Source organism: Sarcophilus harrisii, chromosome 1 (assembly GCF_902635505.1).
Source record: "Sarcophilus harrisii chromosome 1, mSarHar1.11, whole genome shotgun sequence".
NCBI classification, from domain to species: domain Eukaryota; kingdom Metazoa; phylum Chordata; class Mammalia; order Dasyuromorphia; family Dasyuridae; genus Sarcophilus; species Sarcophilus harrisii.
Genome location: NC_045426.1, coordinates 174,825,765 through 174,847,347, shown reverse-complemented (window position 1 = coordinate 174,847,347; position 21,583 = coordinate 174,825,765). Strand labels below are relative to the sequence as shown.

At 34.1% G+C, this 21,583-nt stretch overlaps 1 protein-coding gene across 2 annotated transcripts in view; it reads left to right on the top strand.

The window, feature by feature from the left end:
• HAPLN1 (hyaluronan and proteoglycan link protein 1) overlaps positions 1 to 21,583 on the top strand; it is a 98,340-nt gene that overhangs the window by 62,002 nt on the left and 14,755 nt on the right. For both annotated transcript variants that reach the window (XM_003759868.3, XM_031967228.1), the window contains exon 3: positions 18,638 to 19,009. In XM_003759868.3, the coding sequence (XP_003759916.1) occupies positions 18,638 to 19,009 (372 nt within the window). The remainder of the gene's footprint in view (positions 1 to 18,637; positions 19,010 to 21,583) is intronic.

Below are 21,583 nucleotides of genomic sequence, written 5' to 3'. Positions count from 1 at the left end.
ACCAAAGCATGAGAGATTAAGATGAAAAGCAAAAACATTACAGGATTAAATTGTTCTTGGTGGGTACAGATTCAGATTACACAATAAGAACTGTACCTATTCCTATGAATTATACTTTACTTTCTTAAATTCTATATGATACAATCTGCTACTAAGATTTAAACAAAAGGATTTTTCACTAGATAGTAGTTCAGCATTCCAACAGTTTAGTGTTATGTGACATGTTTCTTCATTTTCCTTTGGTTATACAATGTCTTAGAAGGCACACTGACTGTGAAGAGTCCCTCAAACTCTGAGACAATGCTTCTTAGGGATGGTCTAAACAAGAGGACCCAATCCCTTTCAATTCTGTGATTCTGATTCTGTGAATGAGTGGGGGCCAGTTGTCTTGTGGGAGTGGATCTCAGAATTATGGCTCTGTACCCCAAAAGAAAAACTCTACACAAGTATTCAGTTCCCTTCCAACTATTTTCCAAATGACTAATAGTGAATTGCTTCCCCATGTCATAGGTTTCAAAACAGATTTACATATTACTCAGCACTTCTTGGAAACTAGACTAACAGATTCTCTATACTATGTTTTTGTTTTTAAAGCTTAATAATAAAAGATAAATTAAAGTAAAGCACATCAAGGCACCGGGTCATCAGCAAAACAGAACTGTATTTCCTTTTTGCTTTGTGGTCAGTAGGCATTTATAAACATCTGTTTTCTTAAATTGAACTGAACTACCTACCCAGTATCATATATTCCCTTATAAATTTGAGCTATATGGCCTAAGTAAAATAATTCCTTCAAAGAAATCTGAATCCCAAATCCCCCAGTAGTAAGAATGTGTAAAATCCCACCAAATTACTCAAAAACTGCCTCTAGCACATAGACTTAGTAAATGCTTATTGACTGACTGACTTACTGATTGTATAAAGAAACCTTGTAGAGAGCTATGAATACAAAATTGAATCAATAGTTCTGTAACGATAAAGGCGATGTAAATGTTATGAGGTATTGGGGAACTATGTTTAATAATTACCAAATTGACAATAAAGTGCTTTTTACTCCCTCCTATCCCCCCCAAAAAAAAAGATCCCTCGGTTTGAACTCAAAGGACATGGGTTCAAATCCCCACTCTACTACATTCTGCTTGTATGATGGTGGTGAGTCAATTAAATTCTCTGGATCTCAAATCCTCAAATCCTTATCAACTTAAATTTATTATTCATTTTTATTATTACTTTGGTACTTGATAAGCCAATTGTTCTCAGTGGTAAAATGTAAATTGTGCCATAGTAGAGTGATTTCATAGAAAGAACACCAGATTTAAGGTCAAAGATAGAGGTTCCAATTCTGACTGTTCACTATATGCCCTTAGGCAAGCATCTTCACCTTTGAATCTCATTCTCTATGCCAATAAAACATGGAGGTCCTAAATAGATCCTAGTTTCCCTTGGCATCCAACAATATGAACATTTCCTAATTCTGTGCAATACATTCCTATATCACAGCCAACAGGAATTGCCTAATGGTTCTTCACAGTTTTAAGTAACTTCCAGTTATTTTACTGCACGTTTAATCTGACTCACGTTTGGAAAACCAAAGGGATACTTAGGAGATAATTAAAAGAAAACTAACCCTGAGAAAGAAAATTGGGAAATAGTTCTAGAAGGCAGAGTCAGTATCAGAAAACCAAAGAAGATAACTTCCTCTCCAAGTCCTAAGACTTTCTCTTGAATTTAGTTTTCCTATGCATAGATAAAGAAAAGAAAAAAATTCTAGATGAAATTTGAGGTTTTACACCTTGGGGAAGGGATTGACTTTTTAAAAATTAGTTTCATACCTGAGAAAATAAATTGCTTCCATTTACCACTGGTATCATTCAAAGGTCTATGATTTTATTGTTATTTGTACCTTCTACTACCCCACCCCAAACCTCACCCCTAATGCTGGTAGTGGTTCTTATAATAAATAACTTCAGTTAACATTGTTGTTACTCTTTCAGTAAATAGAATTTTGTGGAAGGTTTTGTAAACTTATTCCTTTACATGCCTTTCTTTAAAACAAAACCATAATGAAAAAAAAAATTTCTTCTAGAGTTACCCATTTTACTCTGGCTCAATTCAAATCTACAAATTAAAAAATTACTTGTTATTCCTCTTAAGTTATCAAGCAAACATCAGAGAAACAATCTACATTCACTTTTTAAACTAGAGACCCCAGATGTGCAACAGAGAACCATAAGAATTCTTTCCCATGCATGGAGTGGAATCACACTTGGCTTTGAAGTCTTGATAAGTTGGTACCTGGGTTTTATCAGAAGAAAAAGAAACACACAGGATAATTAACAAGAAAACATATATTTTAAAACAATGTTACTAATGAACTATAGCTTTGTTCATTGAATTCTTATAAAAAAAAATAAAGTTAGCTATTCTGATAAGTTCTCTCTACCACCAAAAATCACCTAATTTTAGTTGTATTTTTTTGAAAGTCCTCAAATGATAAAATTATTGTTGTTATTCACTCTTGTCAAATATTTTGTGATCCCATTTGGAATTTTCTTGGCAAAGATACTATAATGGTCTTCCATTTCCTTCTACAATTCATTTTACAGATGAGGAAATTGAGACAAATAAGACTAAATGATTTGCTTAGGGTTCATTAGCTAGTGCCCCAGGCTAGATCCAAACTCAGCTCTTCAGGATTCAGACCTGGTATTCTACCCACTTAGATGAGTGCCCAAAAGAGTTCTAGAATCTGACCACAAAGATATTTCTATGTTTGGCAGCAAATAAATAGCTAAAATTCTGGCACCAAAAAATCCAGTCAAACAAATTGAAAAACTTTTTCCTATTTTAGAATTGCAACCTTGGTCTACTTTCACCATTTTAGGTAAAGAATATTAAATCTGGTCTGAAATTAGATTCTAAAAGTAACAAAGGTCAAAGGTATCACAGAGTTCATCTCTAAGCAATATAGGATTGCGATATAGGATTGTGACTCATGAGCTCTTCCAAGTTCCAGTTGTCAATTAATAGGCCTTTGCTTAATACTTACTAGATCCAACACATTATCATAAGTCCTTTCAATGGACAGTGGCTTGTGAATATCAACCAGACTTTCTTTGCATCTGGCTGAGGGATGTTTGAGGAAGAGATATGTTAGACTCTAGTAGCACTCAGATTATGTCTGAACAGGGTCAGGATCCCCCACATCAAATTCCTCGAGTCTTCTGAATGTCTATGGACCTGGGAAATTGTAAACTTTCAACTAGGCATGTGCAGCTATAAGAGGTATTGGATTTGTATTCAGTCTTTGCAACACTACCCTGAACCTTATGTAATAACTGCAGAGTAGGAATCCTGTGGTGCAGAGAGCAGATCAAAAGGAGGGGAGGGGATTTAATAATGCATGACCACAAGCCATCCACAGAGCCAAATGGTGAAGATAAGAACCATTGCACCATCTCTTTCCCACTTCTCAAATCTATTTTTCAAGCTTATCTGACTTCTGTTAAGCACAGCCTTGCAAGCAGCTCAGCAGACCCTCATGTGGGGGGATGGAGGTGGACAAAGTCAATCACTGTCTTTAGATATGCTCTGTGCCTCCCCACCAGCACTTAACCAGGGTTAAGTGGCATATTTGATGGGAGGAGTTTCCTATATCAGCCCCTCTTCTCAATGAATAAGTAGATTGGGAGTTAAGGAAGGGAAAGGAAAGAAGAAGCAAGGATCCTAGATCTAGAAGAGACTTTAAATACTTCATTTTACTTTTTTAATTATTTTATTTTGCAATTACCAAGTATTTACTTTCTTTTTAACCCACCCACTGGGAAAAAAGAAACAAAATAAGTACTACAAATATGTATAGTCATGCAAAAACAAATGCCCATGTTGGCCATGTCAAAAAACACATCTCATTCTGAAATATTTAGTCCATCACTTTTTTGGGGGGAGTTATCTCTGTCCTCTGGAATCATGGCTCATCACTGCATTCAAGCCCTTTTATATAAGGAAGCTGGGGCCCAGAGAGATTATACAACTTGCTGTTCAGGGACTTCAGAGATGAGATTTGCAGATTCTAGAACCTATGCATTTTTTCACCATCTCAAGAAAGGACTTTTGAGTGAGTGAAGCTACAGTGGACCCTTAGGCCCCTTTCCTCTTCTGTCTTTTGCCACACTGGTGTAATTCTTTTCTAAGAATTCTAAGAATAAGAATAAAAATGAGATACACAGAATTATCATTCTTCCTAGGAAGAATGATAATTCTGTGTATCTCATTTTTATTTTGTTCTTGTCATTGAGTTGTTTTTCAGTCCTGTACATGGTTTATGATGTCATTGTAGGGTTTCTTGACAAATGGTTTGCAATTTCCTTCTTCAGTTCATTTTATAGATGAGGAAACTGAAGCAAACGGAGTTGAGTGACTTGTCTAGAATCACACTAGTAAATGTCTGAAACCAAATTTGAGTTCAGGAAAATAAGTCTTACTCCAGGCCTAACACTGTACACACTGTGATATGTGTGTATATGTCTCTTTCTCCACATACATATGTGTGTACATGTATATGTGTATAGACACACAAATATATGGGTATGTGTGTATAGTTTCTCCAGTAGTCATGTAGGGTTGTGAAAGTTGGATTGTAAGAAAAGCTGGGCCCTACAGAACACTTTCAAATTGTGGTTCTGGAGAAGACTTTTGAGAATCCCTTGGACAGTATGGAGTTCAAGTCAGTCAATAACTTAGTGAAGTTAATTCAGGATATTCACTGGAAGGTAAAATACTCATGCTGAAGCTCAAATATTCAGCTCAAAGCTGAAGCATAATGAGAAGACATGACTCATTGGAAAATATCCTGATGTTGGGAAAGATTGAAGGCAAAAGGAAAAAGGGAATCACAGAGGACAAGATAGATAGTAAAATAGAAACAACAAACATGAATTTGTATAGATTTTTGAGAGAGAGAATATAGAAGGACCTGGCATTCTGTAGTACATGGTATCACAAAGAATCAGGAACAATCAAACAACTGAACAAAACCCAGCAACAACATATGTGTGTACATATATGTAAATGTATAAAACATTTAACATGTGTGTACTTGGTATTCTATAGATAGAGGCATGTGTATAGATATATATGCATATAAAATAGCTTATTCTATAGATTGATATATGTATGGATTGATAGATTAATAATTACAGGGGAGTTAGAATCTGCTTTATATGGTTTTTTTTATATTTATATGTATGTATGTGAGTATGCATGTATAGGTATGGTCCAGTAATTCCACTGACATAAGGAACTTCTTATTGAGTATATTTCCTCAACTAATGAAGGCTGTCACTTTCTTTTTAATCAGTAGTCTTAGAACTTTGCCTAGAGCACTGAGCGATTAAGTACTATGTACAAGGTCACACATCCAGTAGGTATCAATATTAAGACAATTCCAAGTCCTTTTATACCATTTTACCTTTTAAAATAAATGTTTCAAGATGTATATATAAATAAATACAAACATATGGCAAAAGCAAGAAAGAGCAGATGTGGAATCTCCCCGTTCATGATAAATAAGCCTTATTTACTTCCCTGTATCTCCTTCAGGAGATATACTTCCAATAACTTTTAAAACAAGTTATGTGGATCTTATTCTTTCTATCCTCATATTTCATCCCCCTCTCTCCTCCCTTCTCTATGCCTCTTATTGAATTACAAACCTGTTGACATCAAATACACTATTTTGAACCTCCTTACAAATTCTGGGAAATTCTCCCAAAACACCCGCAAAATATTCCAGGTTAATCTGAAACATCCAGATTAATAATGAGCTCTTGTAGTCATGCCAACAGGTATGAAAATCTGGATCTAATAATCCTGTCAGGCACTAAGAGATCCCTAGTAAATAGTTGTTCTTTTTTCTTCTTTCCTGCACAAGGACATCATCACTCTATGCAGGAAGTTGATTTGTTCAACAGCAGCCCTGTCCTCCCCACCCCCACCATCACCAAAGATCCAGTAAATCCATTAGGGAATAGAGAGTGTCCCTTTTGTTGCAACTCTGCAAGACGCAAAGTTGACTCAGCTGGAGCTCTGACTGCCAGCTTAATGGCTCGATATTCCAGCAATTTCAACTCACACACAGCATTTCTCCATGGTTTTACAAAATGCCAAGGAGAATAAAATCTACTGGCTCAGCGCTTGAACTTTTAAAAATTTAAATGTATAACCTAACATCATTAACATTACAGCAACAGAATTTGGCTTTTAGCTCACCTTAATATACTGTATCCATCAAGCTGGCCAAGAAGCTTTCTTTTATTTTCTGGATCAAACCAGTGATGTCAAGAGCATGCAGAACACTTTGCTCCTGGTTAATGATTTATATCTTAGAGAGGGTCTGAGAACCTCTGGGGATTTAGGGATTTGCCTAGGGTCACATTGATATATAAATATATGCACACATACATACACATATATATATATACATATACATAAACATATACATATATCAGAGTTTTTGGAAAGAATTCATGTTTTCTTGGAACCATAGAATTAGAATTTCAAATCAGTTTAATAACAAATCTAAATAAGTAGGAAAGAGAGGTCATATTCTCTTTAATTTCACTTCATTTCAAATGCATGGCATCAGAAAAATGAGAGAACCAAAAGTCTCACTAATAAGCTGTTGAGGTCTTCTGATCTGGTCTTTTTGATTTAGCCTAAATTTTTTAAATTATTCAAAGATTCTTTATATTATTGTTCACTCCAATTCCCTAAACAGTTGTCTTCAAACTGATGGTTATTTTACTGGATAAAATATTGATCATTTTATTTATCACCTTGGCAAGATAAAAGAATAATCAAATCCCTTGTCACTAAATGGATATTGACCTGGGTACTGTACAATGTAAGTTGGAGAAGATGCACTGGTAACCTTCTCAAAGATGACATTGTACACCAGGCAACTGCTGGGCAGATGTCTATTTGGGCAGATGTGTGTTCAGACACAGGCACGCTAACAATTATGTCCTCATCAGCAAGTCAGGTCAAATGAAAAAGTATTTAACTATTGAAAAGCTGTTGGATCAGGTTAGACAGGAAAGGTGGGAAAATGAAAACATCACCTTTTCTCCAGTTATTTCATGTAAGTTCCATAACTTACTTGAAGCACAAACTCCTTGAAGTGAGAAGATTTCCACTTTAGAACAGCTCTCTTTGCTATGAGAATTGGCCTGGCATCTTTGGCTGAACTGTTTCCTGGAAAGCAGTGGAAACATTTGGCTCTAGACTGAATGGATCACAAGCTCCAGACATTCTAATACAGGGGTTCTTAACCTCTTTTGTATAATAGACCCTTCTGGCAGTCTGGTGAAGCCTGTGGACCCCTTCTCAGAAAAAATGCTTTTAAATAAATACTAAAATGAAATACAAAGAATTACAAGGGAAACCAATTAAAGTGAAATGTGAGATGAAAAGATGATATTTTTTCCCATCCAAATTTATAGACCCCCCTGAAATCTCTGACTACAGGGTCATCAGACCCCAACTTAAAAGCTTCTGCCCTTAGGGGAAAAAAAATAATCATTTTTACACAGTCACCCACCAGAGGATGTTAATGCAGAAGCAGAAAAACTTCTCATTGCCAAATCTTCCAAAATTATATAAATGATGTTATGTTACATTGATTAACAATTACATCAGTAGAAAACAGTAAGCATTTTCTTTAGGTCATAGATAGAGTTGTTAACTGGGGTCCATGGATTTCTCTTTTAAAAATATTTTAGTAGCACCAGCCTTGATGTCAGGAGGACCTGATCTCAAATCTGGCTTCAGACACTTAACACTTACTAGCTGTGTGACTCTAGGCAATTGGGTTAAATACATACATATATATATATATATATATACATATATATATATATATATATATATATATTTAGTACATATAGTACTATACATATATGTACTATATTCCCATATAATTAATTTCCTTTATAAACCCATATATTTTATTTTATGCATTTAAAAGCATTATTCTGTGAAGGTGTCCATAAGTTTCAGTAGACTGTCAGAGGAATTCATGACCAACCGGAAAAAAAAAAAAAAAGAAAAGAAAAGAAAGAAAGAGTAAAGGGCCTCTGATTTAAAAAATTCGTAATGTTTCAAATGTAAATTATTTAAAAATGCCCCTCATAGTACTTTTTTTAAGACTTATTGTCCAAGAGAATTTTGTAGAAAATTATCAAGCAAGTCTAGGTGAAATTTTGCAAATTTCTGTCACTCTATATCTTTCAGAAAACTGTATGATCACACATTTTTCTCATTGAGGAAATGAATTAGTTATTTGTAATGTTACATTAATGAAGTCATTTTATTTAGATATTAATGACCTTAGTTAAAAGTTTCCATATGAAAACAACTAAATTATTTTTTAAATAGCTCATAAGAAATCATTTGCTAATATTTGAGTGCCCATAGTTTCTAAAAACCAAAGTATATTCTAAAATTCAATTTCCTGGAATTCAGCTTAGCCTGCTTTCTCATGATTAAATCCCTTCATCTGAGCTTTTTTTTTTTTTCATTTCTTTTGTCTTTGATTAATTAAACACAAGTTATAGTTTCAGGTTAAACCAATAAGAAACCTAGATGTAAAGATTCATAGATCATGTTTCTTAATACTCTGAAAACTAATGCTAAAGGCCTTTATTATTAAGTTGAAATCACTATTAGTTGGATTAATCTTCTATGGAAAGTTTTCTTATTAAATGAGCAAATGTTTTTATAATTCACCTGTGAGTTTCACCTATGAGATGAGTTATGTAGTATGGGAAAAGGAGCACTCTAGACGACTTTGCCACCAATTTGTTCTGTGATTTTGGACAGTCACTTTATTTCTCTAAGCCCATTTCCCTCATCAGTAAAATGAGATTTGGGGACTTAATGACTTCTAGGAATCTCTTCCTGCTCTAATAGTTTGGCTCCATGGAGATACGTCTTTAGCTAATACAGAGTTAGAGAAAAATCTCCAGCAAAGATTTGATCTCTTCCTATAAATAATTGCCGAAATAATCTTGACTTTTTATTTCCTGATTTGTTGTTGATTCATTCTTATCCAACACTCATTGACTCCAGTTGGGGTTTCTTGGCAAAGATACTGAAATAGTTTGACATTTTCTTTTCCACCTTGTTTTATATTTGAGAAAATTGAGGCAGACAGGATGAAGTAACTTGCCCAGAGTCACATACCTGAGAAGTATCTGAGGATAGATTTGAACTCAAGTTCTCCTGACTCCAAGGCCAGGGTGCTCTATCCATTGAGCAATTCTTCTACTTCCTGATATTTTCATTGAAATGTCTCACTTATCCTTTTGCCCACAAAGAGAATATGGTCTCTGCAGATTCAGGCTTAATCATAACTCCATTAAGGAGCATCTCCAAGAATCAAATCATGTGTCATTAATTAGAGCTTAATGATGAAGCACAGTTCAGGTTAATGTTTAGATTCCTTTGTCCTCTGATATATATCTATATCATTACACAAATTCTACAGGGGAAAATGTTGATAATAAGACTCTAACTTGCTCTATTAGTGAAAGTTATATAATTCATTTGGCAATCCTTTTCATTCTTGACAATTACTAGGCCGCCTAACTATATTTTCCTATAAGCTGGCAAATTGATTAGATTATTTTATATTAAACCCTAGCCTCTGGATTGTTCACAAAGGTTCTAAGAACATTCTAAGGTGGTGTAGCCAGAGAAATCTCATACAACACATCATTTTTGATACAATCTAATTTACCCAGCTGGACTACATGATGTAACAAGGAACCAAAAAGCTTTTGTTGGTCTCTATTTCTGGTTATCTGGAAAATGTTTCCAGTGGACTAGGAGTGTTATCAAAAGCCAGAACTTTAATCATCAAAGAATTGATGATTTTTTTCTAAAAGAATACACAGTGGGGGGGCAGGAGGGGGAACAGCCACAAAATGATAAATTGTTAACAAACACAACTACTGAAACTGAGCTACCTATCCAGAAATATAGTTATGTGCTCATCTATACCAAGGAAACCAAAGATTTTTTGTTAAAGTAGCACAGGGATATTATCTTTCACTAGATTTTCTTCATGATAGAAAAAGAAAACTGAAAGAAGCCCTAATATTTTAGGATAGAAATGACATTAATGTACTTGATAAATGTTTCTTGATTGATTGACTGAACTAGATTGGTTGAAAAATTAATCACAAAATGAGAGAGAAAGGACAAATGTGAAACTTGGAAAATGGCAAGATTTGGCACCTGCTTGGATATGTTAAGTGAAGGAGAATGAGAAACTGAGGATAGCAATGATTGTTGTTGAGTTATTTAAATTATGTCCAACTTTTTATAATCCCTTTTAGTGTTTTCTTGGTAAAGATAGAAATGATTTTCCATTTTCTTCTCTAAGCCTATTTTATAGAGGAGAAACTGAGGCAAACAGGTTTAAGTGACTTGCCCAGGATCACACAACTACTAAGAGTATGAGGCCAGGAAGTTGTTTTCCTAATTCTAGACCTGGTGCTACCTAGCTGTCCCTTTTAACAACAATAATAATTAGCAATTATATGATACATTTAGTATTTGCAAAGAGTTTTACAAATATTACATCATTTTATTTCACTACAACCATGAGAGGCAGATTTTCTATTTTGTAGATGACAATATTAATAGATAAGGAAACTGAGATACAGAAAGTTTAAGGGACTTGCCCAGGATCATAAAGCTAGTAAAATCTAGACTAGATTTGATCTCAGATGTTGGATGGCTCCAAGACCAGAACTCTATATACTGTGTACCTGGTTGACATGCATACTACCAAGATTATGAGCCTGGAAGAATGATAACTGCTTTGACAAAAATAGAAAATTTGGAAAAGTTAAGGATGGAAAGATAATGAGTTCAATTTTGTACATGTTGAATTTGAAATATCCAGGGCATCAAGCTGAGGGTCCATATAAGTAATTGAATCCAACAGTTTTAAAAATATGAAACTTGAATATGCTAAAGAAAAAAATCCTATCTGCTTTCTTGATCAGCCTCACTTATAGTCATACATCATACAGTAGCTATCATGCTAGCTTACCAGCTCAGAAATAATTAGTTCTACCCATGTAGAAAGTGAATGTAGCAGTTTGCCCAAGAACCAGCTTGATGGAAAACTGAAGTTAATCATAGTGAGAAAGGGCAAGCAAGAGACATGCTACCCTGAAGATCAGCTTGATACAAACCCACTTACGTGGTCAATAGGAAACAGCAATAGTAGAAAGTGTATACTATATCAATAAGGGCCAAGTTTCCCTTTCTGAGCCAAGGTATCTCATTCAATGAGGCAAAGAGACTGAACCATGCATGGTGACAGCCTCTAAAAGTAGGAGCTTTTTTTTTTTCAGATCATAGGAAAACTTTCACATAAATCATTTATTTTTATACAAATGGATAAGAGGTAGGTAATTGTACCATCAGTAGTTAAGCTTTTTTTAAGTTGATTTGGAGTTAATATACTCATTATTAACACAGTGGGTCTAGTCTTTTAAGTATATTCCCAATGACACACCCAAAATAGGCCATTACATCCCTTTAGATCTAATTAGAAATAAACATGTCCTTGCCTCATAGAAACAATTTCCAAATAACAGTTGATCTGGTACAGTAAAGGGGGTTCTTGTAAAATAAAAGAAATTAACATAATTGCATAGAGACATCATTTTATAACTACTTAGCACCTCATCTTCTACTCAAGTCATTAAACATTTATTGAGCACCAAAGTACAAGAAAGCATGGTGCTAGTCAATGATAGGACATATGAAGTTAGATGACACATGGTTTTATGGAAAGACTTATAACATGGGCCCATGTATTGTTTTAGTACAAGGCAACATGCATTAGACCACATTCGGGGTTTTCTTGGCAAAAATAGTGGAACAGTTTGCCATTTCCTTCTCCTTTTCCTTTTACAAATGAGGAAACAAAGGCAAATAGAGTTGAGTGACTTGCCTAGAGCCACACAGCTAGCATTTGAGGCCAGATTTGAACTCAAGAAGACTTTAAGCCCAGCATTCTATTAATTGTACCACCTACCTAATCCATTTTAGATTCCTTTAAAAGAGGGAAGTCTGCTCCAAAAATCTGATTGCAAAAGCTCAAAATTAGTAAAGGTACTAATACTAATATAAACCAAATTATATGCTCAACAATATTGATTTGGTAACTATCTGCTGATTTGGCAGAAACTTAGAGCACTTTAGTTAGGACACAAGAGGAACTACTAAATGGGGAGAAAGATCAAAAGAAGACAAAGTTTTACAAAGACCAGGGGCACTGCAATTCAGCAAGTCTCTTACCTTCCTGACACTTCACAGCTGGGCTGATTTAGAACATGTCAATGAAGTTTTTGTGTATCAGAGAACAAAGCAGTCAATACTAATGACAGTTATTTAAAACAATGTCCAGATCTTTTTTAAAATTCAAATTTCAACTAGCATGCAACTGTTTCTTTGCCTGATACCTTTCTTCTGGGTGTCTTTTATTTAAAAAAAATTTTTTTTAAAGCATTATTTGCTTAGATTAGGGATGATGGCCCAAAACTTTTCTTCATTTGCTTGAGGTAACGAAATTAATTTGTGATTGAAAAATCACAGAAGGGGCAGAACTTAGAAATATCTCAGTGCTCTCCCCCTATTGTTTAAAGGCCTCATATCTAAATCAACTATCCCATAGGAAAAGCAATTATTCAACTCCTACCTATATTACTTTCACTATTTACTAAAACTAATTCCTTTGTGTTCTCCATATTTCACAGCAGTTTTTAAAATGATAATGAGAACCAGAATGATTCAGTAGGTTTACATCAGTGTTCTCACCATGCCAGCTTGCTCCCCTTGGAGAAAACAATGGTTTCCATAGGATATCACATCTTTCAAGTTTCAGTCATCAACCACTGCAACCATGATAGCAATCTTTGGCATCCTTAGAAATTATTATGGTGGCTTCCCTTATTTCCCTTCCAGATGTTTTTAATGTGCTATGCAGTTTTCCAGGTAATTTGTCATCTCAGTGGCCTTTCTGGTTACAATTATTATAAGGTATTATTCAAATATCTATATGTGTTATTTGATACTGGAAAGAAAATGGAGAAACCATCCACCTGTATCATAGTTAGTTTTACATTTTGTAATTTTAAAGGGAAATTTAGTCATTCTCTTCTCCAGAATAAAGGTTAATTTTGCTTTTTTCACACTTCATGGGTTTTATAACCATCTTATTGATCCAATTATTTTTATTTGAACATTTAAATCAAATTCATCTGGTTATCATTCTGACTGACAGTGGGTTAAGGTGGTATTCCTCGTGAGTATATTTTCATTTCATCAAAAAATGCAACTCCTGGAAAAGCATTATGACTTCTCACAATAGAATGAAATCTTATGAGAAGAATTTCAAGTACTGTGATAAGCAGTTGATGAGACCCAGCTAACTTTACCCAGGCTACCCACTCTTTAAGTTTTGAGGAATCTAATTTGAAACTCTTTGTAATAAATAATATGGATATATCTTCAAATGTCTGAGGCATTTGGGGTACCATTTGAAATTACTGAACATCAAAACTAAAACCCTAGACTATATATATATAACTTGTTTCAATGCTTCACCTCCATGCCTAATACTACAAAAATTCGCGAGAAAATCTACTTTTTCACTAAAAATGTAAGAGCAAAAGGCTGTCCTGTGATATGTATTTTTCCTTTTTCACAACAGAAAGTGTTCAAATAAATAGGGCCTCCAAAAGGGGACTTAGTCAATACTGTCAAAAATATATATTCAAGCCTGTTCCTATGGTCTTGTGATGGAGAGAGCCATCTATACCCAGAGGAAGGACTATGGGGACTAAGTATGGATCACAACATAATATTTTCACTTTTTTGTAGTTGTTCTTTGCTTGCATTTTGTTTTCTTTCTCATTTTTTTCCTTTCTGATTTCATTTTTCTTGTACAGCCTAATTGTAGAAATACGTATAAAAGAATTGCACATATTTAACATATATTTGATTACTTACTTTCTAGGGAAGGGGATATCAAAAGAGAGGGAGAAAAAATTGGAACACAAGATTTTGCAAGGGTGAATGTTGAAAACTATCTGTGCATATGTTTTGAAAATAAAAGGCTTTATAAAGATAAATAAATGAAAAGAATTTGCACTGCTACATTCAAGATAATCAAGTAGAAGCTTAGAAATACAGAGATTTAAAAAAAATTAACTTCTTGCTCTGAGAGCTTATATTATTTCTTTTTTAAATTATTTTTAATTTATAGGATAAATGAGCATTTCCATAACACAGTATAATAATAATTTTAAAAAGAATTGCATATGAGACTGCAAAAAAAAAATCCTCTTTAATTTTATCACAGAAAAATTTAGATGTTTCTATTCCTTGAAATAGTGCACCTTATATGTTTAAAGTTATTTATTTATCATTCTTTATAAATAAAACATCAATACCTTTTAGCTAGACCAGGACATGCTTTTATTACTCTTAACTCTTACACTGATTTTTCCAGGCCTCTGTCCTTTTATTCACTTGATGTGTGTTTACTATTCCCACAGGGGATACAGTGTGGGTTTAGGATGGGAGACTCTTCTAGGAAGGCTGGAATAGGTACAAAGACCCTGCTCAAAGTCAGACTAAGCTACCAAGAGCCATCCATGAAGATTAGGAAGTGAGTGGGCTTGTGAAATTGACCCCTGAACCTCACAAAGAAAATCAAATAGCCACTAAGTTTTTTGGCTTTTTTTTTTTGTGTGTGTGTGTGTGGTCAATCTACTGCTTAGGGAATATTTGCTGAGAAAATAAATCCTTTGAAAAGATTCTAATTATTTTTTTCAAGGGTACATATGCAGTCTTGTAGCTTTTTTGTGCAGGAAAAATCAGTATATCCTATCCATCTACCCATCTCTCCTTGTTCAATTACCACTCATTCACTGAGTCCCCAACCTAGCTGATTATTTTGTGACTTTTAATTGTGCCAAGGTTTACCAAAAAAGTTTACATACCCTGTCTCATCATAGATAGTTGCTATACTTGCCATCATCACCCTTTTTACAGATCAGGAAACAGGAGCTCCTTTGCCCTTCTCATGACCTACTCGGTGCCATTCTTATTGATGCATGTGTTTTATCTCCCTAAAGGTTGTGGCAACTTTGCCTTTGGACCTAGCGTCTCTTCACGTACTGAATCTATAATATATAAATCTATAATCTATATAATATATATATGAATCTATAATCTATAAATGTTTGAATGCATAAAGAATCCTCTCTAGAGCTCAGTCAGGTAGCTAAATGACCAGGTTAATTTTATTAAGATTGAGTGCTTGCCTGTTTTCAAGAGATATTGAGATGACTTCTAAGTTAAAATAATGCAAAGTAAGATATTCAGAGATGAAATGAAACATTTGGAGTAAATAGGTGCTGTCAGGATCTTAAGAAGATACATTCATATAGCTGAGCACTGAATTTGGTTCTAATTTAGACATTTAAAAAGAAAATTAAAACCTGAGCACTCTATGATTTGATAGTATGTTTATATTCACGTCTTCTGAGGACAGAAATGTTTCCAAAATGGTAACTATCATGAAATGAATAAGATTTTGGCAGAGAGGACTGACATTTTGTTCCATACAATGGTTTGTTTCTTCTCCAAACTAGATTAAATCCCTACTCTTTACCTCATGGCATACTACCAATCTATGGCAATACTACCATAGAATTACGAAGCTACCCTCAGGAAAACCATATATATATATATATATATATATATATATATATATATATGGTCCTGCCAGAAGACACAAACAATTTGCCCCCACCTCCATTGGAACTGGAGAAGGTGGGCCCCAGGAGATGACTACCTTTCCCAGAGCACCATTGCCATAATATCTCTCCATCAAGGCCTATTTTCTTCAGAATTTCACAAGTGATAAGAAATAAACCTCATTAACTGCACCAATATTCAGATTATCCTCTGCATATCCATTCCTTCCACTTGTTTTTGCCACAGATGAAACTGTCATCAGGGCAATGAATAATAATTCACAGTGCCTACCACTGTTTCTCCTTCTTGTTACTATTAGGGACAGTAGAAATATAATAAACGGAAAAATTAAAAGGAAAAAGAGAAGTCCAAGGAGAATATGGGGTCCATGTGGAATATGAAGATTAAGTAGATTTATGATATGATTTCAGTCATATACTGAATAAAATAATATTGAATCTGGAGTAAGAAAGCCTTGGTTTATATTCTGGCATTGCCATTTACTACTCATGTGACCTTGATCAAAGGCCACTTAGTTTGATTAAAACTCAGTTTACTAATTTGCAACAGGAAAAGGTTGGACTAGATGATCTCAAAAGTCACTTCCATCTTAAGACTATATAGTTCCTTCATCTAAATGTATGATTTCATTTACTTAAGTTGCTTTAGACACTGAGAACAAATGATTAGTGATATGTGAAATGAAGCATTGAGGTTTGGTTTTTTGTTGTTGTTATATCAACAAAATGTTGTTATGTTTGTTCTGCTTGGTATAGGAATAATATGACACCTGGCATATAGAAATGTATTTCATTTGTTTAGGTAAGTCACAGGTGTACAATTAAATAGATGCTTCAAGAACTCTCTGAAGGAGAATGACTGCTACTTTCTAATGTTTCTGGTATCTTAAGTGAATCACTGCAAAGCATTCCTCAAAAGCTCTAATGACCTAAGATAGCAAGGGCAATGGCAGCCCTGTCTTGAAAAGAGCCTTGTGAGCTTTGGAAAGCTTTGCTTGAACAAAGGAAGCATAAGTACAGGAGTTCCTATACAGCTTTCTCATCTACATACCTTGTGCATCCTCAAGAGACCTTTTCAAGGTCAAAGCACAAAGCACATTCTCTAATGCTACTCACCAGGGGAAACCCCAGGGCAGAACAGGATCTGAAGATAGCAGCCACAGCCTCTCCAGAAAACTGCAGACCTGCTGATATTGCAGACTGCAGCAGTGTGTCTCTTTTGAAGACAGTTAAGACCTTGAACCAAGGATGCATGAATGAAAACAAGGGCAACAAAAACAAGAAGTGATAGAGATTAGATGACTACAGAAACTAGCAATACTCTGAAGATTAAAGATTAGAGGGAATGAAAGAGTAGATCAAAGAATACAGAAACTGGGACAAGAGTTTAATTGTGCATAGCCTTTGTCCTCAAAATTTGAGAAACCCATTTTGTATTCTAAATATTTGGTACAATCATTCCTTTTAAATAGCTCTCTGGGACTGATACTTAGCATTCCTGTGCAAAGAGATGCATGTTGCTAAAAAAGAAAATAAAAATCCCCAGTGGTATGTCTCACAAAGTTATGAAAGTTTATACCTAACTGTAAGTGACTGCAATGTGATGATGAATGCTTTGAGTTCTTAGACCAGTACATCATTGTGAAAACGAATCTTGAGATTTCACACTTTTGCTAGATACCTCCCAAAATTATACTAGAGATTCTGTGTGGGTGAAAAGGATCCTTTTATTTGAATTTTTCTTGTTTGTTTTTAACAATTACTTAACCCTGACTTGCCTGTTGACCTTACTTCTTTGTGATATGCTTTATATTTTTATATTGAAAATTAAGAAAACAAATGGCAAAATGAGTTGAACTGATAATGATTTTCAAGCTCCATACTTTTAGAATTTTAAGTGTCATTTTATTTTTAATGTCCAAGATTCTTTAAAGTAAACATATGAAGTAAATAATAGGTATTTGTGTGTATGTGTTTTTTCATAAGTAAAAAGTCTCAATTAATATATCCTATGTGCCTTACTTATGCTATAGGAAGCATAAGGTGAGCTTGTGTGCTAGGTACAAGGAATATAAAAAATAATATATTTGAAAAAATACACAGTCTCTGCTCTCAAGGAGCTTACAGTCTAATCACATGCATATAACACAAGTGCAGCATATTCATAAATGAATATGTAACCTCCTTCTTATTCCACTTTCTCTCCCTCTTAAAGGGGACGAGAGGGGAGGAAAATGTAAACTATGAATTTATGTCTTGGGCCTGTCTGTTAAAGGGACTTGAACCAAGATGAGACCAATATACAAAAACTGGGAAGCAATATAGTGCAGAATATACATAGAGTTGAAGGATGTGAATTCTAATTTCTACTCTTTTTTTTTTCCTTTTTTTTTTTAAACTGCCTGTGTGACCTTGAGCCATCACTTTATGCCTCTGGGATTTCAGCATCTTTAAATTGAGGGGTTAAACAAGTTAACCTCTAAGATCCCTTTGAGCATTACATTTATAAGACTGATGTTATAAGACTGATGAATCTGTAAGCTCCACAAAGGAAAGGACTGTGTATTATCCAAAATTTCTATCTCTCTTAAGGAACATTGTACAATTGTTTAATTGAATTGAACTGAATTGAATAAGTAATTATAGCTTAAAATTTAAAATCTAATCATCCAAACCCATCTTTTGTTTAATATTTAGTATGCCAAATTCCATTTTATAAAAATGAAACAATGGAATAACATGATACTTTTGTTTTTTTTTAATAACAGCAGAAAATGGCCCCCGTCTACTTGTGGAAGCAGAGCAGACAAAAGTCGTCTCACACCGAGGTGGCAATGTCACACTGCCATGTAAATTTTACCGCGACCCCTCAACAATTGGCTCAGGAACCCACAAAATCCGAGTCAAGTGGACCAAGCTCACTTCAGATTACCTCAAGGAAATAGATGTTTTTGTTTCTATGGGATACCACAAGAAAACGTATGGCAACTACCAGGGGAGAGTATTTCTAAATAGAGGTAGCGACAATGATGCCTCCCTTGTAATCACTGATATCACCCTGGAGGACTATGGGAGATACAAATGTGAGGTGATTGAAGGACTAGAAGACGATACAGCAGTAGTAGCTTTGGATCTACAAGGTAGGTAGCCACCTAGGCTATTAAATATAGGAATAATAATAAGCTTTTCCCCAACATAATAATAATTAATGGTTGCCATGGTGATAACACCTAACTCTGAAGTGCTTTTTTAGCATGTGTTCTTATTTTTCAGTCAGCCTATAATTCTATTTTTTTTCTGAGTTTGAAATGTGCACACAATTGATGTGCACATAATGGAGGCTATTTGTAACCAGGAGAAACGTGTGATGGAATTGAATTAGCAATATTCAGAATCAGCTTCATGTTATTTTAAAATTTAAATCCCATTTCGTGGTTATTGAGAAATTTAGATTGGATACTCTTTAGGCAAGATCCTAAAATTAACACTGAATCTCAGAATAATGGTAATTTTTTTTTTTAGCAAACATCTGCTAACATAAATGCATGCTAATTTTATTCTATGAAATGATTGTGAAACTAATTTAACAATTAAGTAGCCTCTGGATTTATTTTGACCTTTTGTACAAAAAAGGAATTAAAAACTGGTCCAGAATCTTTTTAACTATGAATATCTTCCATTTGACAAATTTTATTTGTTTTAGCAAAAAAATGGCAATAATAATAATTTGACTGCATAGTAGAATATTTTCTATGCCATATTTGAATCATAAACTTTCTGATGTGCATTTTGAGAGAGATTCTTTACACACACAACTTTTGGACAAAAACAAACAAAACAAAAATATTATTTGTCTGCTAACAGGGCAATGAAGATTTCTGTCTCATTTATTATGTTCCATTGTAAATGTGGGAATTTCTTTTAGTTCCATATACTTATATATAAAACCAAATCCTAGAATTTTAAAATTAGAAGGGAATTTAGCAGTTATAAAAAGACAACCTCCCCACTTACCCAATACCCCAAAATCCCATTATAATCCAGTTCATACAAATTGCACATAACAAATTTGTAGTTTCATGTACAATCAATTTTTTTCCTATTCTACTATGATATGGAAGTGATTTTTTCTCAAGTTCAGAATAATATATATATGAAAAGAATTTACTATAAAAGAGGAAACTTAAATGGAAAAAAAAATAGAAATAAAAAAAAAGAAGAAAATCAGCCAGGAAGGGAAATTTCTGATAGATCCTTTAACATAGAGATAGTTCAAAATGTTAGTAAAAAATTTTTTTCCCTAAAAATAAAACCTAAAGTGGAATCTGCAACTTCTACTTTTGTCCCTGATTATGCACTCAAGTGCCACACAAAACAAGCCCAATTCTTCCATGACATCTTTTCATCCCTGTCCTCCCACCCCAACCTTCCCTTCTCTAGATTAAACATCCTTAGATTCTTTAATTTGTTCTCTGATAACAAGGATCTAAGGTTCTCTACTATCATAGATCCTCTGGCCACTCCCCAGAGTATGCTAGAAATAGTTTATATTTTAGCACAGTTTTTGATCAACTATTTCATAATAATTTTTTTTGGAACAGAGTAATGTAGACCAGATAATAGCATAAGAATGTGCTCAAACATTGAGAACACAATATTCCAGAGATTTCCTTCAACAAAGAAAAATAAATTATCGCTTCCCCATTCCTAGGCCTCTACTTCTCTTCAGGAAATTATATTAACTATTTACTTTGCTATATACTATGGGGAGTTGGGGTGGGGAATGGAGGGAAGGGAGGCAACTAGGTGGCACAATAGACAGAGTGCCAGAACTGAAGTCAGGAAGACTCAACTTCATGGGTTCAAATCTGATGTAAGATACTTAGTAACTGTATGATTCTAGACAAGTCAAAGAGAGTTACTCTTTGCCCCATTTTCCTTATCTGTAAAATGAGTTGGAGAAGGAAATGGCAAATCACTCTAACATCTTTACCAAGAAAACTCAAATGAGGTCACAGAGAGTCAGACACAACTGAAAAATGATTTGACACCAATAAATCTCATCATTGTCTCAATCTACCTGTTTCTCCCCTATACTGAATTTGTGAACTAATTTTTTTCAACCGAAGTCCGAAACTTTACATTTATCTTTTTTAGATGCTATTAGTTTCATCCCAATTTTCTGACCTATCAGAATATTTTAGGATCATTACTTGGTCATCTAGTATATTAATTTTGATGTTCAGTCATTTCAGTTAGGTCTGACTGACAAATTATTAACAAATAATGTTCATATTGATATGCTTTTATCTTATTTTCCTTTTTCTCTCTTTTCTTAAATTATAAACTCCTGATTACATGCAATCTACTTTCTTTGGTTGTTCTTTTGCGCTTTGTTTTTTAGATGATGTTTTTAGATAATGGGAAATTCTCCACTTACAGATACTCAGATAAATCTCCATATATGAAAAAATGAATATAGGAATTTGTAGTTGTCTTAATTAGAGAAAATTCATGAAAGTGAAGATCCATTCACTTATTTATTCAACCATTCAGCAAGTATTTATCCAGTACCTCCTATGTGTCCATCATTGTGATGAGTACTATGAGGACTGAAAAAGCTTAAGAAAGTGACTAAATTCCCTTAAGGAGTTTAGTTAGGATCCAATTGGAAGATAAGATTAATAAAGAAATTGAAAACAGTATGTAAGCAA